Source organism: Bubalus bubalis, chromosome 2 (genome assembly GCF_019923935.1).
Source record: "Bubalus bubalis isolate 160015118507 breed Murrah chromosome 2, NDDB_SH_1, whole genome shotgun sequence".
In the NCBI taxonomy this organism is placed as follows: domain Eukaryota; kingdom Metazoa; phylum Chordata; class Mammalia; order Artiodactyla; family Bovidae; genus Bubalus; species Bubalus bubalis.
Window position 1 is genome coordinate 138,228,507 of NC_059158.1, and position 17,795 is coordinate 138,246,301.

Below are 17,795 nucleotides of genomic sequence, written 5' to 3' on the forward strand. Positions count from 1 at the left end.
CTACTCATTTTTACTGCCTACTACCTGCCTACTTTATTTCTCTCTAGAGGGCCTAGTCTAGACTTGGTAGCTGATGTGTTACCTGTCAACGAGTATGAATTACCAGTCTTCTCTTTGGTAAATTAAGATTAATTGTAATCCTGAAATAAGTTTTAGAGCTTTTAATAATAGTCTTTGAATGAAAAAATTGATTTCTAATGAATCATGAGTCAACTTTAGAAGCAGCTGTAACCTGAAGTTACTAGGTTATTTCTTTCTTTTTTTTAAATTAGGTTATATCTTGAAGTTAAAAACTTCCCTTTGTAAATGGGAATTGATAAGTTAGAGAAGGCAGCATGAAATACGTGTTCATCCAAGTTTGTTACTTTGAGTTGATTTTTAAATAATAAAGTAGAGATATGAATTTTCCTGCATAAATTAGACCCCATTTCCTATGATGAGTGCCTTAATTTGTAGACAAGGTACTTTTTCTGTTGTTTTGTTTTGATGCCATAGGCTTGTCTAGATATTGTTAAGACAGTGTCTTGTCGTAACAGTTCAGCTGTTTCAGGGACTTCTTTGTAAGCTGCCAGTTTCTTGGGCAAGTCACTTGACTACTTGATCGGGTTTTCTTTTTTAATACATCTTGATGGATGATCATTGAAAGCTGATCATTGAAAGCATGATGGATGATCATGAGTATGTAGATATTATGCCATTCTTATAAATATAGAAAACACTTTAGAATGATATATACTCTGCCTTATTTTAATCTACTTTGAAAATAACTACTTACTTACCTGTAGGATTAAGGATGAAAATAAGCAAGGGTATTTTTTATACTATAAGCCTAATTTCTAAAAAGTTAGGGTTCATTTTAATTTACAAGGTTTTTATTTCTGATCTAAAAAAACTTTTTCCTCCCTACTTAATTTAGACTGTGAAATATGCATTATACAAAACTTGTAAAATCTTTCTTATGCATATTCCATTTGTCCTGGTGCTATTGTTACTACTTTTGTTATTTTTTAATATTATTTTTTTTGTATAATTCACTTATTTTTGTTTTGTATAATTTAAATATTATACATCACATATATATTGTTTTGTGTCTTTATTATAGTGTATACATCTTTATAGTTAACCAAAAAGAGTTTTCAAAGTAGTTTGATTTTTTTGCATGTGCTTAATGTTACTGATTTGAGGCTTAATACTTGATATTACTGGTTAATGTAGTTGATTATATGTTAATGGGGATTGAATCTTGACCTCAGTGAAATCTACCAGTACTTCTCACTGAATATTTGTAATCATGAAAAGATGCTGTTTCCTTTGAATGGCTGCAATCCCATGCCAGTGTATAGGGCTTAGTGACTAGAGGGTAGTCAGCTCTGGTTTGACCCTTCAGCTGCGTAACTCTGTGTGTGAGCCCTGTGTCGAATTAACTTGAAGCTGTTAAGTTTACACTGTTTGCCACAGATTGTACCTATAACACTGCCAGATCAGTTAGCTTAATTTTCCTGTTGGCTGTAAGTAGATTGGACTAGGTGAGAAACTTTTTTGTCACCACTTGTCTTTGTTACTACTTAGTGGAAAACAACTCAGAAACATAAAACATGCAACTTACAGATATTGAGCAGTATAGATTTATGTGCTGCTGCTGCTGCTGCTAAGTTGCTTCAGTCGTGTCCGACTCTGTGCGACCCCATAGACGGCAGCCCACCAGGCTCCTCTGTCCATGGGATTCTCCAGGCAAGAACACTGGAGTGGGTTGCCATTTCCTTCTCCAGTGCATGAAAGTGAAAAGTCAAAGTGAAGTCACTCAGTCGTGTCCGACTCTTAGCGACCCCATGGACTGCAGCCTACCAGGCTCCTCCATCCATGGGATTTTCCAGGCAAGAGTACTGGAGTGGGGTGCCATTGCCTTCTCCAATAGATTTATGTAGTGATTCAGAAATAGTGTTATTTGTGTACTCTTAGAACAACATTATTATTAGGCATCTGAAATGGAAATAGATAGCTGATAATTTGACCTTTTTTTTTTTATTTGCTTTCTTCTTTAAAAAAAAATACTTATTTCATTTCCTTGTTGGCTATGCTGGGTCTTTGTTGCTGCATGGGCTTTTCTAGTTGTCGTGAGTGGAGGCTACTCTGTAGTTGTGGTGAAATGGGTTTCTCATTACCGTGGCTTCTCTTGTTGCACGGCACGGACTCTAGGCACACTGGCTTCAGTAGTCATGGCATGTGGGCTCAGTAGTTTCAGCTCTCAGTCTCTAGAGCACAGGCTTACGAGTTGTGCTTAGTTGCCCCAGCAGCATGTGGAATCTTCCCTGACCAGGGACAACTGTATTCAGATATATACACACATATAAATTTTTATATAACTGGAATTGTACTGTGAATATAAGTATATATCTTTTGTATGTTTATGTAATATCAACATTTTACTGTTTTCTAATTGCTAATCATTTATGTTTCAAAGAAATTTTTTATGTATAGAGTTTAAGTGAACATCTTTGTACATATATCTAGATTGCAGTTCTGATTGTTTCATTAGAATAGATCCTTAAGAGAATGACTTAGTCAAAAAATACACACTTTGTAAGGTTCTTGGTAAATATTTTCAAATTATTTCTCAGAACAATTATACTAATTTCTAGTGTTTAAAGTGATCAACTCACTGAAAACTGATATTGAATGTTATTATTAGGGTCTTTGGTTTTGGGTTTTATTTACTAATGTGTATGTCTTTGTAAGGAATGTGCCATGTGAACTCAAGTGGTGTTGATAATAGTGATGAGAAAGGATGGTTTTTTTTTTTTTTTTTTTACAATTAATATTCTAAAAATAATATGGAGAATAGATAAAGCTTTTTCATTTATATATTTACCTTTTTAGGCAATTCTGTCTTGAGCTAAATGGACTTGCTGTCAAACTTCAGGTAATATTTTCTTTAACTTAAAACTAATTGAAAGTTCTGATTTTTTTTCCTGTTTTTATAAATTAATGTGCTTACAAAGACATCCAGAATTTGTAATTTATTCTAGAATTTTGCACAAAATGTAGCAACTCAATTGATAAACTTTTTCATTGTTATTTTACATGTTAATAAGTGTAACAATTTTTAACAGAGTGAATGCCATCCAGATACATGCACTCAGATGACGGCAACTGAACAGTGGATTTTTCTTTGTGCAGCTCATAAAACACCGAAAGAGGTGAGAATGTATAAAGTTGAATGACTAATAAATTCATTATAACCTAAATCTCTTCAAGACAATGATAGACAAATTTTTTTGAGTTTTTAGGTCACTGTTTATTTTGCTCTTTGGTTTAGAGTTCTTTGATGCAAGGTTATTGTCACAGTGTTACTTTAAGATTTCTTTTGATTAGTATCTTTTGAAAATTTTTTAATTAAAATATCATTAACCTACACTATGTTAGTTTCAGGAGTAAAGCATACTGATTTGATATTTCTCTAAATTATAAAGTGATCACCGTGAGAAGTTTAGTTTACCATCTGCCATCATATAGAGTTACTACAGTATTATTGAGTGTTTCTTATGTTGTACATTTCATTCCTAGGGCTCATTTATTTTGTAACTGGCAGTTTATACCTCTTAATCTTCCTCATCTATTTCATTCATTTCTATCTCCCCTCTGGCAACCACCTTTGTTCTCTATATCTATGACTTCTGTTTTATTTTTTCTTTACTTTTGTTTTTTTAGATTCCACTTATAAGTGAAATCATATGGTATTTGTCTTTCTCTGTCTTGTTTTGTTTTTTAGATTCTACATACAAGTGAAATCATATGGTATTTGCCTTTCTCTGACTTTTTTTCACATAACATAATACCCTCTAGGTCCATCTATGCTTTTGCAAATGGCAAAATTTCAGTTTTATGCCAGTGTGTATACATACCACATCTTCTTTATATGGACACTTAGATTGTTTCCGTATCTTTGTTGTCATTGTTGTTTAGTCGCTGTTGTGTCTGACTCTTATGACTCCATGGACTGTGGCCTACCAGGTTCCTCTGTCCGTGGGATTTCCCAGGCAGGAATACTGGAGTGGGTTGCCACGTCCTTCTCTAGGTGATCTTCCCGACTCAGATCAAACCTGCATCTCCTGCATGGTCAGGTGAATTCTTTACCACTGAGCCATCAGAGAAGCCCTGCTTCCATATCTTGGCTACTGTAAATAATGCGTCAGTGAACATGGGCATGCGTGTATCTGTTTGATTAGTGTTTTTGTTTCTTTGGGCAGGTACACAGGAGTAAAATTGCTGGGTTGTATGGCAGTTTCTATTTTTCAATTTTTAGGAACCGCTGTACTGTTTTCCATAGTGGTTGTACCAGTTTACATTCTGTCCAGCAGTGTAGGAGGGTTCCCATATCTCCTCAACAGTACTTATTTTTTGTCCTTTTTTGGGGGGGTGGGCCATATTGCACAGCATGTGGGATCTCAGTTCCCCAAGCAGGGATTGAACTCGTGCCCCCTGTAGTGGAAGCGCAGATTCTTAACCACTGGACTGCCAGGGAAGTCCTTGTTTTTTTGATGGTAATCTTTTTGACAAATATGAGGTAGTATCTCATTCTGGTTTGATTTGTATTTCCTTGATAATTAGTGATGTTGAGCATCTTTACATATGTCTGTTGGCCATCTGTATGTCTTCTTTTGAGAAAATGTGTATTCAGGTCTTCTGCCCATTTTTTAACCTGATTTTCAAAGAGTGTACCCTTTTTTTGTTCTAGAAGTTTTATGGTTTCCCATCTGACATTTAAATCTTAAATCCATTTTGAGTTTATTTTTGTGTATGGTGTAAGTAATCCAGGTTGACTCTTTTGCATGTAGCTGTCCAATTTTCCCAGCACCATTTATTGAAGAGACTTTCTTTATCCCAGTGTATATACATTGCCTCTTTTGTTATAGACAACTGACCATGTAAGTGGGGTTTATTTCTAGGCTCTCTATTCTCTTCCCTATGTATCTGTTTTTGTGCCAGTACCATACTGTTTTGATTACTATAGCTTTGTAGTATAGTTTCAAATCAGGCACTTGGTATCTCCAGCTTTGTCGTTACTTCTTAAGATTGTTTTGGATATGTGGGGTCTTCTGTATTTCCATACAAATTTTAGAATTATTTGTTTTAGTTCTGTTAAAAATGCCATAAGTATTTTCATATGGATTGCATTGAGTATGTAGATTGCCTTGGGAAGTACCGTCACTTTAACAGTATTAATTCTTCCAATCCGTGAACATGGTATATCTTTCCATTTGTTTGTATGGTATCATTTCTTGTAACTGGACAATTAAATTGGCTAGAACTTAACGATTCATTGACTAGGACATAATAACACCTGTCATATCGTGTTGATATCTAATGTGTAATGGACGAAATACACTTGTTTAGATATTTTGGTTTAGTTTTAATTTCTTTTTGTAAGAATAACTCTTGGTGATTACTAGTTGATACTAATTGATTACTAGATTACTAGTCTATCAAATAGAAATGTTGAGTTTTATAGGTCAGTGTTTTTTTCCTACATTAATATTTCTTACTATTTATTTGAAAGTGAAGTCGCTCAGTCATGTCCGACCCTCAGCGACCCCATGGACTGCAGCCTTCCAGGCTCCTCCGTCCATGGGATTTTCCAGGCAGGAGTACTGGAGTAGGGTGCCATTATTTGAAACCCACCATAATGATTTTCCTTCCACAATTGGTCTTATTGAAACCCAGCATAATGATTTTCCTTCCATAATTGGTCTTATTGAAAATCTCATTCATGTTGTTTTTTCCTTATTTTGCTTTTGTTAAGGTGAGGGTATAGGAAGTTGCAATTGTTTATAGAACATTTTTTGTTTTAAATTTATGTCATCTGACATGTAGTACACATTCAGTTTTCCTTAGTTGTCTCAAAAATGTCCTTTATAACTGGTTTGCTTAAAAATATGCATTGCATTTCCCTTGATCTGCCTTCCCTTTTAATCTGTGGTAATTAGTTTTTACATGACATTGACTCACTGAAAATAACTGAGTTAGCCCTGTGCTGTAAGATTATAGACCTTTGATTATTATATTGACAGACCACTAAAGCTTAAACCCAGTTAATTCTTTAGTTGGAAAATCAATATTTGATGCCCTTTTGTTTGAAAAGGTTAATTCTCCAAAATAAGAAGTATCTGATACCTATCTAAGCTAGTAGTACTTATTTTTCAATATTGACTTCACGCATGATACTACTTTTTTTTTAGTTAATAAGTTGAAGCAATATTAAGATTGTGTATCATTCTGTATCTGGGGAAATCATAGCAGTTTCATTGATAATTCACTGGAATTGACTCCATAGCATAGTACATGATGTGATCATTCCTATTAGAAAATTGAATCCAAAAAGCTAGTGTCATTTTGGCAATAGTAAAGATGGATTACTCTCACTTTAATGTGGGAAAGCCATCCAGTGTGTCTTGTATTGTGAGACACATATATACCAAGTCATTACTACATCCACTTTTTCTTTGTTGCTGTTGTTTAGTTGTGTTCAACTTTTTTGAGGAGGACTAGAGGAGGAGCCTGTGAGGCTCCTCTGTCAATGGGATTTCCCAGTCAAGAATAATAGAGTGGATTGCCATTTCTTTATCCAGGGGATATTCCCGACCCAGGGATTGAACCTGTGTCTCTTGCATTGGCAGGCAGATTCTTTATCACTGAGCCACCAGGGAAATTTTTTTCTTGAGTTATGTTAAATGTAAGATAGAATAATCATCAGAATTATATCCTGTGAGTGAATCTTGAAAGTGCAACACTGCGTGCTGAGGACCAGCTCCACTGGATTTTCCACTTTTCAAGGGATGGTGGTAGTGTATTTTCCAAATGGTAGTTTTGAGGGATGCTACGGCTACTGCTACTGCTAAGTCGCTTCAGTCGTGTCTGACTCTGTACGACCCCATAGACGGCAGCCCACCAGGATCCCCCGTCCCTGGGAGTCTCCAGGCAAGAACACTGGAGTGGGTTGCCATTTCCTTCTCCAGTGCATGAAAGTGAAAAGTGAAAGTGAAGTTGCTCAGTCATGTCCTACTCTTAGCGACTCCATGGACTGCAGCCTACCAGGCTCCTCTGTCCATGAGATTTTCCAGGCAAGAGTATTTGAGGGATGGGATTATTGTAAAAATACAAACAAAAGAAAATCTTGAGAGGACACTTTTTGAATCCTTTCTAAATAATTGTACGTAGTTAGAAAATAATAGCAACAGAGATTAGTAGCTAAGAAAGGTGCTCTTATGAATTAAAAGCACTGGCAGATTCTGAAGTGGAAGAGGCGCAGAGTACTCAGCAACAGTGATGATTTACTCAAGGTCCTTCAAAATTACAGAGAGGCATTGCAGCAAATAGAGTTAACTATAAAACAGTGATTATAAGCAATGACGATTATAACTTGTTATTATCCATTAGTCCTTTCAGTCATATGCAGATTGTGATTACTTACAGTAGCATTATAAATATATATTTGGTAAAATATAATTTATAAAAGTTTGAACATGTTACTTACTATTTGTAACATACTGTTTTGGCCATATTTTGCCAAATGTTTGCTGTTGTATATGATGCAGAGTAGGATCAGTTAATTGAGAATTAATTGGAAGAGATGGATGGAGGCAGCTAAATTAAAGCAAAACTCTTCCTCTAATTCCAAAAAGAAAAAATTCAGAAATCAATTAAATATCTAAAGTTATGCTGTTTGAAACAGTAGCCATAAAACGTGTGGCTGTGGAGCACTTAATGTGGGTAGTCTAAATTGAGATGTTCTTTAAGTATAAAATACATACTGATTTCAAATATTTAGTACAAAGGGACAATGTAAAATATCTCATTGAGAGTTAACTGGATAACTACATACAAAATAATGAATTTAGACCCCCTACCTCACACCGTATACAGAAATTAGCTCACAATGGAAATCAAACACCTAAATGTAAGAGCTAAAACTGTAAAACTCTTGGGGGAAAAAATAAGTATAAATTTTCATGACCTTGGACTAGGCAGTGATTTCTTAGATATGACACCAAAAGCTCAGTGGTGGAAGAAGATATGTAAGTCAGATTTCATAGAAAATAAAAATGGTTGTGCTTTAAAGGACACTTGTCAAGAAAATGAAAAGACAATGTACATAACTAGAGAAAATATTTTTGTAAATTATATCTCTGTTAAGGGTCTGGTGTCCAGAATATATAAAGAGCTATTACAAAACAACTAAAAGACAGCTTAATATTAAAATGAGCAAAGAATTTTTTTTTTCTGCTTGCTCAGTGCAGCTTATAGGATCTTAGTTTTTGAACCAGGGATTGAACCCATGCCCATGGCATTGAAAGCATGGAGTCCTAACTACTGGACTGCCAGGCAAGTCCCTAAAATGAACAAAGGATTTGAATGGCTATTTCTCTAAAGAAATATACAAATGGTCAGTAAGTACATGAAAAGGGGTTCATCATCATTAGTAATTAGGCTAAATGCATATCAAAACCACATGAGAATGGAGAAATAAAAATGTGATGGATATAAATACATACAATGGAATATTATTCAGCCATAAAAGGGAGTGAAGTTCTGATATATGCTGTATGTAGCATGAATGAACCTGAAGGACATTATGCTGAGTGAACTAAGCCAGACACAAAAGTACAGTTATGGTATGATTTCTCTTATATGATATATCTAGAAAGGACAAATTCATAGAGCCTGAAAGTAGATTAGAAGTTGTCAGGGCTGGGGATTGGGAATGTGGGGAAATTACTACTTAAATGGTTATAGTTTCTATTTGGAATGAGGAAAAACCTTTGGTTTAAAACAGATAGTATAGATGGCTGCACAATAGTGAATGTAACTAATGCCACTGAATTGTACGTTTAAAAATGTTTAAAATGGAATGGGAATTCCCTGGTGGTCCAGTGGTTAGGACTCTATACTTCCATTACAGAGGGCATGAGTTCAATCTCTGGTTGAGGAACTGAGATCCCATATGCCCATACGTGGCACTGCCAAAAATAAAGGTTAAAATGGCAAATTTTACATTTTACCACAGGTTTTTCAAAGTGGAAAAAAGATCCACCCCTACAATGACATACACTTTACCCGCTGAAATGACTAGAATAATAAGTATTGGCCAGGATGTGAAGAAGATGGAACCCTTATACATAGACAATGGATTTGTAAAATACTGGGTTTGAAAACAGTTTGAAAGTTCCTCAAAATAACAGGTATAGAGTTACTATACGGCTTACCAATTCTACTTACTCCTAGGTTTATACTCAAATGAAAAACATAGATCCAGACAATACTTGTGCACCAGTAAAGCTCACAGTTACGTGAATCACAATATCCAAAAATGGAAACATTCAAATTTCCATCAACTGATGAGTAAATACACAACATGTGGTATATGTATATAATGGAATATTATTTAGCCTTAAAAAAGAATGAAGTCTGTAGAGGGAGAAACATTTTCAAGTATTTTGTATATATTAAAAGCCAAGTCTAAAAATGTTTTGAATTAAGAAAATAATGAGTACTGATTCATGCTGCACTATTCGTGAGCCTTGAAAACATGCTGAATGACACAAAAGTCCACATGCTATTCCATTTTTAGGAAGTATTCAGAATAGGTAATTTCAGAGAAGATAGAAGGTAGATCAGTTGTTTAGGATTAAGGGGAAGAGAGAAGAAGTGACTGCTAATTAGTATTGGGTTTCTTTTGGGGGTGATGAAAATGATATGGAATGTAGTTGATAATGGTTACATAATTTTGTGAATATACTAAAAACTACTGAATTTTACACTTTAAAAGAGATTTTGTGGTATGTGAATTATATCTTATCTTTAAAATATCCCTGTTCTCCTGGGAACAGGCCCCTAAAAGGAGAAACAAAGCACATACACTACTTGGACTTTTTTGTGACCTTAAGGGAGAAGCAGTGACCTGAGCACAGAAATTCTACCTCGTGACCTGGCATCTTGGAATGTATGTGGGGAGAGTCTTAGCAGATTTTAAGACTCTTCAGGGACTTTCTGTATATCCTCATGAATCAGGAAAATAGATTTCTTTCTTTTTGTCCACCATATTCAAGAGTCAACATGTTATACTTTTGACTCTGCTGTGAGTCTTTAGGCATGTCTTTAATTCATTGCTTCAGTTTTCTCATCTGCAAAGTGGGAAACATAACCTACCTTGTAGGGTTGCTGTGAAGAATAAATAAGAGTTAATACATATAAAGGCTTTAAACAGTGTCCAGAGCTTAGTAGGTGCTATGTACGCCTTGGCTGTTATCATCATAGCATCTCCATTAAATCTTTCTCCTTTCCCAGTGCTATTTAAGCTGCCTTAGCAGTCAGGTCAGACTCTGCTGAATAGCTTCCTAATTTATTTCCTTATTCTAAATCCACATCTCCTCCAGTGCATCACTTGAATCTTTGAAAAGTCTACCTTTGATCTTGTCCCTGTCTTATTCAGTGGTCTGTAGAGTTCATCAAATAAAGTCTAAACCTCTTCTAAAAAAAACCACACAGAAGCTCATTAGCAATTTTTCTATCAATTATGTTAAAATGATAATTTTGGCTATATGGAGTTAAATAAAATATATCATTAAAATTAATTTCACCTATTTTTTTTTACCTATTTAATGTGGATACTGGAATATTTAAATTAAATATGTAGCTTGCATTGTATTTCCATACTGACTTAATGGTACATCCAAGTGACCAATATGAATGAGAATTACAATGACTTGGGATGTTTGTCTTTGACCAAATCACCTTGTAATCATATATATGGATAAAGATACTTTTTTCAATAAATACTGCACTTGTTACTGTTTTAGGCAGAGAGTCTACTAGCCATAAAATTCCTGTGGATGTACATTTTTTTTCCTCTGAGGCATTTTATTCGTATGCATTACATCGCTGGAAAAGAATCCAAGGATTTTCCCTCCTGTGTGTTTCTGTCTTGCTTCTTCATGGTCCATGATGCCAGCCGAGGTTGTCAGTGCAGTGAAACCAAACTGACGGGACGGGCGCAGGTTACTCTGCCATTCTTCTAGATCTTTGAGTTGCACATCAAATCTGAGGCTGATCGCTCCACACTTATTTAGCCTGCCTGTGAGGTTCACAACAATTTTCCCAGCCCTGTTATCGTCGATAATTTCAAATTCTCCAGTGTAACCATGCTTCATCATCACATTTAGAATCCTGACTGTGACTTTGAAGCACCTGGTATTAGCCTCTCCTTTTGGTATTATTCATACTCTTGAGAGCATCAGTCAGGACATACATGCGCACCATTACGGTGGCATGGAGAGATGGCTGAAAGAGGATGTACCTTTTTTTTGGGTTTAGATTCATCTGTATTTGCCATGTACTATACTTAGCTGTGTTGAGTAGTTACTGCCCTGTTGAGTAGTTACTGCATTTTAAAATGTAACTGATAAATGCTGCACTATTTGTGAGTAACCAATTTCATTCTCAGCACTTGAAAAACATTCTAACTACCGAGTAGAATTAGAGTCATTTTTCTTTGTTTCTCTAGTCTTATTTGTTTCTTTTTGGTTCCCTGGTTCACTCTATGTCTTCATTTCTTTTGATTCTTCTCACTCCCTGCCCTCAGAAGAACTGAATGAGAATAATTAGTCTGCAGTTTTATCTTTCCTTTGATTTGCTGTGAGACAAATCAGCTTTATTTTCTGTTAAATGGAATAGAGTAAGACAGGTTTATTAAAATGTAAAGAAACTTCAGATTTCATATTAAATTGCAAAGGAGGTTCAGGGAGAAAAATTTTTATAGAACTACTAGATTGGAATTAGGGTACCAGCAACATAGTAAGGCATACTTTTTCATTTCAGTTCAGTTCAGTCGCTCAGTCGTGTCCGACTCTTTGTGAACCCATGAATCGCAGCACACCAGGCTTCCCTGTCCATCACCAACTCCGGAGTTCATTCAAACTCACATCCATCGAGTTGGTAATGCCATCCAGCCATCTCATTCTCTGTTGTCCCCTTTTCCTCCTGCCCTCGATCCCTCCCAGCATCAGAGTCTTTTCCAATGAATCAACTCTTCACATGAGGTGGCCAAAGTATTGGAGTTTCAGCCTCAGCATCGGTCCTTCCAATGAACACCCAGGACTGATCTCCTTTAGAATGGCCTGGTTGGATCTCCTTGCAGTCCAAGGGACTCTCAAGAGTCTAGATTGGAATTAGGGTACCAGCAACATAGTAAGGCATACTTTTTAGGATGTAAGAAGACAGTGATCTTTGGAGGTATTTGTGAAGAAGAAGGCTGCTGGGCCACTTGGTAAAGTATAAACCAGTGGACTAGGAGTCAGTATATCTGGGTTATGGTTTTTAAATCCTTCTTCCTAACTATGTCATCTAGTATAAATCTTTGACCAAAAGTCAAGGGTAGTCCCTGTTGCTGTGCATCATTCTTCAGGTGTTATCTCTCTCATCCTTTAGAGTTGGGATATTTGCACGGTTGTTTACTTGAATCTCTGTTGTACAGAGTCCCCCTCTTCTTAGCATGCATGAACAAGACTTTCCTAAGTTGGTCTGCTTGTTTTGAGGAATTCCTTATCCTTGCCTATAGATATTTTTGTTTTATTTTGTTTTTTATGTCTGCACTGTGCAGCTTGTGGGATCTTAGTTCATTGACCAGAGATTGAACCTGGGCCCTCAGCAGTGAGAGTGTGGAGTCCTAACCAGTGGACAGCCAGGGAGTTCCCATAGATTTTTAAGTTCTGCTAAGAATCCTGTGCATCATTTACAAACTGACCAGTTTCCTCATTTGTAAAGGTAGAGAGTTAGATTAGATAATCAGGTGTTCTTCCTAATTCGACGGAAGCATTGTTTTCATCTAGGTACAATACTGAGAGTGAGAAATTGGGAGACTGATTCACTTATTTACTATAAGCTGGGTATTATAGTTGAAGGGGATAATAAAGCCTTATTTATTGACATAACATTGAATTTTACAGTCATTCTGATATTGTAAGGAACATTTCCTTAGAATATGCTTGGAGGTTTTGGATTAAGACACCTATCGAATAAATATACCTAATTTTAGAGGTAGAACTCATTGTTTATGCATTTTTATATCCTTTCTTTTATAGTGTCCTGCTATAGACTACACTAGACACACACTTGATGGTGCTGCATGTCTTCTGAATAGCAATAAATATTTTCCCAGCAGGTAAATAAAACCTTTAAATGTGGTATTAAACTTTTTGGATTTAAAGACTGATGTTTTCAAAACTAAAACTAGTTTGCTCATTAATGCATTGTATTCTGTAAACTTTATTTTTTATCTGTTGTGTATTTGACTTGTCCAGAATTATTCACGTTTTGAAATTAAGATTGTAATTAAAGGCATCAGGGCTCAGCTCCCAAAGCTCACTGGCAGTTCAGTCATGGGTCGTTCCTGCTGCTGTGTGTCATTTTCCAGGGCTCTCCCTCTCAAGCTTCAGGGTTGAGATATTTACACACTTGCTTACTTGACACTTTGGTAGAGTGAGCATCCTCGTAGACAGCATGCTAAAGAGCAGACTTGCCTAAGTTGGACTGCTTATTTTTTTTTTTTTTAAGTATGTTCTATGTATTTCCAGCCTGTTTTTTTTAAGTGAAGTACAGTTGATTTACAGTGTTGTGTTAGTTACTGCTGTACAGTGAAGTGACTCAGTTTATATATATATATACACACACACACACACTCTTTTTCATATTCTTTTCCATTGTGGTTTATCACAGGATTCTGAATATAGTTCCCTTGTGCCATGCAGTAGAACCTCATTGTTTATCCATTCTATATATATCAGTTTGCATCTGTTATTCCCAAACTCCCACTCCATCCCTCTCCAGTCCTCCTCCCCCTTAGTCTGTTCTCTATTGGACTGATAATTTTTGAAGGAGTCCTTATCCTTGCTTTTAGATGTTTAAGATCGGGGAGGAAGCCTGTGCATAACTGTAATATATTATTGGTGAGGTTTGTGACTGGTCTTTTATTCTCTTAAGATATTTGTTACCGAGTGGATAGATTTGGAGACTTTTTCACCTAAATATCACTGACTTCAAAGAGCTCACATAAAATATGTAAAAAATAATGGGTTTTGCCTTAGTATCCTGTATATATTTAAAGAAAGAAAACAAATAGGCAGTTTTTATTTCTCATACACACATTAAAAAATTGAGTTCTATAGAATAAAATGACAATTCCTTTTAGTAGTTTTAATTTGCTCTAGTGGACAGAGTGTAAATATCAAAAACATGTTTTTAGTAAGTTTTGCCAAGGTTTGTTTTAGTTGCATTGAACTTTAACAAAGTCTCAGAATTATAATTCTGAATTTCTTGGGCCCTATGGTTAGGCAGTGAAGTTAGGAGTGAAGAACAAGAGTTTTGGTCTTGCCCTTGCCACTTACTAGCACTGTGAACTGGACTGGTCACTTATTTTCTCTAATGTCAGTTTCTGCTCTTATGAATTGAGAAGATTGGACTATATTGTTCCTAAGATCTGTCTAGCTCTATGAATCTATGATTTCTTTTCTATTTCTAGAGTTAGCATAAAGGAATCATCTGTAGCAAAACTAGGATCAGTATGCCGTAGGATTTACAGAATATTTTCACATGCTTATTTTCATCACCGGCAGATATTTGATGAATATGAAGTAAGTATATTTTACTAATTGTCCTGATACATTCTTATGAGAATGACAATAATATATGTTGGTATATGTCTCATTTATTTGGTTTTGAGTAGTAAGTTGAAATACGTTTTTTTTCTCTCTACAGAATGAAACATTTTTGTGTCATCGGTTTACTAAATTTGTGATGAAATATAATTTGATGTCCAAGGATAACCTGATTGTACCAATTTTAGAAGAAGAAGTTCAGAATTCAGTTTCTGGGGAAAGTGAAGCATGAAGGGAATCATATAGAAAAAAATGTACTGATCACATAATTAACATTAATTATGTACTGTATATATATCATTTTAGACACATCAATCATGTATCCATATTATAGCTTCTTTGTTTAGTATAGGTTTTTGTATGCTGAGTGTTGCCTTTTAAAATGGGAAATACTTTTTAAGTTATTCATGAGCTGTATATTCACTTGTGTGGCACTCATGGTTTTTAAATAAGATTAGTATTATGTTTATAATGCCTGTTAATAAAAGAATTTACAGTTTGGTAAAATTGCTGCTAAACAATCATTGGATCACAATCCTCATCAAATAAACACATCTATAAAAAGATGAGCTTGAGGTTTCACACAAACCATTTATACTAAAGACATAGTAATGTTTTCCTTTGGTTTTATACCTGGGATTCTAGGAAATTCTGTAGCACATAGTTCTATCTTAATAAGTTTTCTAAAATGAGATAAAAGTGTTTTTAAATTCTGTTTATAGTTTTTGATATACATATAATTATGTGTATATCCAAGTATAAATGCAAATAAAGCATCAGTAATACTTAAGTAATCTTACTATGCTACACAAAGTATATTCTAGACCAGCATACTTAGAAAGGGTTTACCTTTCTGCATCAGTGGATAGTTACATACAAGATAGTGATAACAGTAAAGAGTGTAAATGATGTTCCCAGTGGAAACCTGCCCTGTCCTCCCTTCTCTCCATTTCCCTTAACTCCTTCCTCAAACTACATACCTGAGAAGCTTTTCACCAGACTGTGATTTAGTGGTGACCTATACCTATTTATATTTGTATTAATTGCTTACAGATTATACCTCATATTAGCAATTACATTACACTACAGGAAAAAATGTATTGGCATAGGCTCTTGCTTATCTTTGCTTTGCAAAATTGTTCTCACTACTTGGAAAACAGTCCTTGAAATAGTTTGACTAATAATGTTAGTAATATTAATCTTCACATCTAACCATTTAGGCAGCACTTAAATAGAGTTGGAAAATACTATAGTATTTATTTTACACCCCTTCTCCACAAAGTTTATGTTTGAATTATATGGACATGTAAAATTTTTTTGCAGTAATTCACAAGTTCCAAAGGTATTGTTGAATGCTCATACATTTTTTGAACTTGGTTATAATTCAGTGTCTTAAGAAGGATTCAACCATACATTTTACAGTCGTACCTACTGAATGCAGTTTTCTAACAAAGCACTAGAGGTCTTATTGCTGAGCTGGTTGTAATGAGACACTTAGGTTAAAGAAAATTTGTACATGTAGTGAAGAAAACATTTAAATCCATCTTTTGAACAGAATTAACAAATGAATTTCTTTTTCATTTGAATGAGTTATTTTGAAATGAAGATTAAAATGTAGTATTCTTTTTTTTTTCAAGTTAGAGGAAATAATTCATACCATACTATAAGTATGTATTGCAAAAATGTGGAAAACAGTAGCATCCTGAGAGTTTGTATATATATTTATGCTTTCTGATCCTGCCAGTATATTTGGCTTTGAACAATGCTATCCCAGCAGCCAGTCATTATTTTGTCCCAATCCACACTCTCTTTAAGAAGTTTTATATTCACAGTGAAAGGAATATTGGCTTTGAAATTATGCATTTATATTAATGTAACTATGAACCAATGGGAATAGTAATTTTTATGCAAACTTGCTAAATATCGAGAAACTAAACCAAGTTAATAAATTATATATAGCAATGTAGCTCTTCTCTCTGTATAAAATTTTCAATGGATTTCTGTTGCTTGACTACTAGTGGACATTTGAACTAAGGCAGTGGCTGGGATTTGGTGATCTGGCTAAGTATTCTGAAACACATTTTGAATAATATGACTTGGTGTTAATGGGGAAATAAAATTTTTTTTTCTTACTCATTCCATCTTCCCTGTACTATGTGTTTGGAATTGATCATAAAAAAAAAAAAAAAATACCCCAAAGAAAACATCAGTTTGTAGTCTTGCTTTTGTATTCGTATTGACATTCATATTCTTGCACTGTAAAGTTGAGTCACTGTATCAGGTAAGACAGAAGTGAAACAATTACTGATTTTCCTTAAAAAATTTACAGAATTTTGAAAATTTTATTCACAGAATTTTGAAAATATAAATGTATATGTGCTGTGTTATGCTGTGTTAGTTGCTCAGTCATGTCCCACTCTATGCGACCCCATGAACTCTGGCCCACCAGGCTCTTCTGTCCATGGGGTTTCTCCAGGCAGGAAGACTGGAGTGGGTTGCCATGCTCTCCTCCAGGGGATCTTCCCAACCCAGGGATCGAACTGAGGTCTCCTGCATTGTAGGTGGATTCTTTACTGTCTGAGCCACCAGGGAAGTCCATGTACGTGCTTCAGTTCAGTTCAGTCGCTCAGTCGTGTCCGACTCTTTGCGACCCCATGAATTGCAGCACACCAGGCCTCCCTGTCCATCACCATCCCCTGGAGTTCACTCAAATTCACGTCCATCGAGTCGGTGATGCCATCCAGCCATCTCATCCTCTGTCGTCCCCTTCTCCTGCTGCCCCCAATCCCTCCCAGCATCAGAGTCTTTTCCAATGAGTCAACTCTTCGCATGAGGTGGCCAAAGTACTGGAGTTTCAGCTTTAGCATCATTCCTTCCAAAGAACACCCAGGGCTGATCTCCTTTAGGATGGACTGGTTGGATCTCCTTGCAGTCGTATTTAGGTGGTACTAAAAAAACTGATGAGCCCGGCAAACCATTGATTTATAAAGTAATTGTTCTAAGAGGAGGGGAGTAGAAAACTCACAGTTCTGTGTAATAAAGAAGTTAGGCTCCACTTACTGTTTGAATTATACAATATAGATCCAAAAA

The 17,795-nt window shown here is 35.4% G+C and overlaps 1 protein-coding gene and 1 pseudogene across 2 annotated transcripts in view; one reads left to right on the forward strand and one right to left on the reverse strand.

Annotated features, from left to right (window-relative positions):
• LOC102406576 (MOB-like protein phocein) overlaps window positions 1-16,841 on the forward strand; it is a 44,870-nt gene extending 28,029 nt beyond the window's left edge. For both annotated transcript variants that reach the window (XM_025277930.2, XM_006078163.3), the window contains 5 exons: window positions 2,878-2,920; window positions 3,111-3,197; window positions 13,134-13,213; window positions 14,570-14,681; window positions 14,806-16,841. In XM_025277930.2, the coding sequence (XP_025133715.1) occupies window positions 2,878-2,920; window positions 3,111-3,197; window positions 13,134-13,213; window positions 14,570-14,681; window positions 14,806-14,937 (454 nt within the window). In that variant the 3' untranslated portion in view covers window positions 14,938-16,841. The remainder of the gene's footprint in view (window positions 1-2,877; window positions 2,921-3,110; window positions 3,198-13,133; window positions 13,214-14,569; window positions 14,682-14,805) is intronic.
• LOC112582998 lies at window positions 10,795-11,404 on the reverse strand (annotated as a pseudogene).
• Window positions 16,842-17,795: the final 954 nt, after the last annotated feature.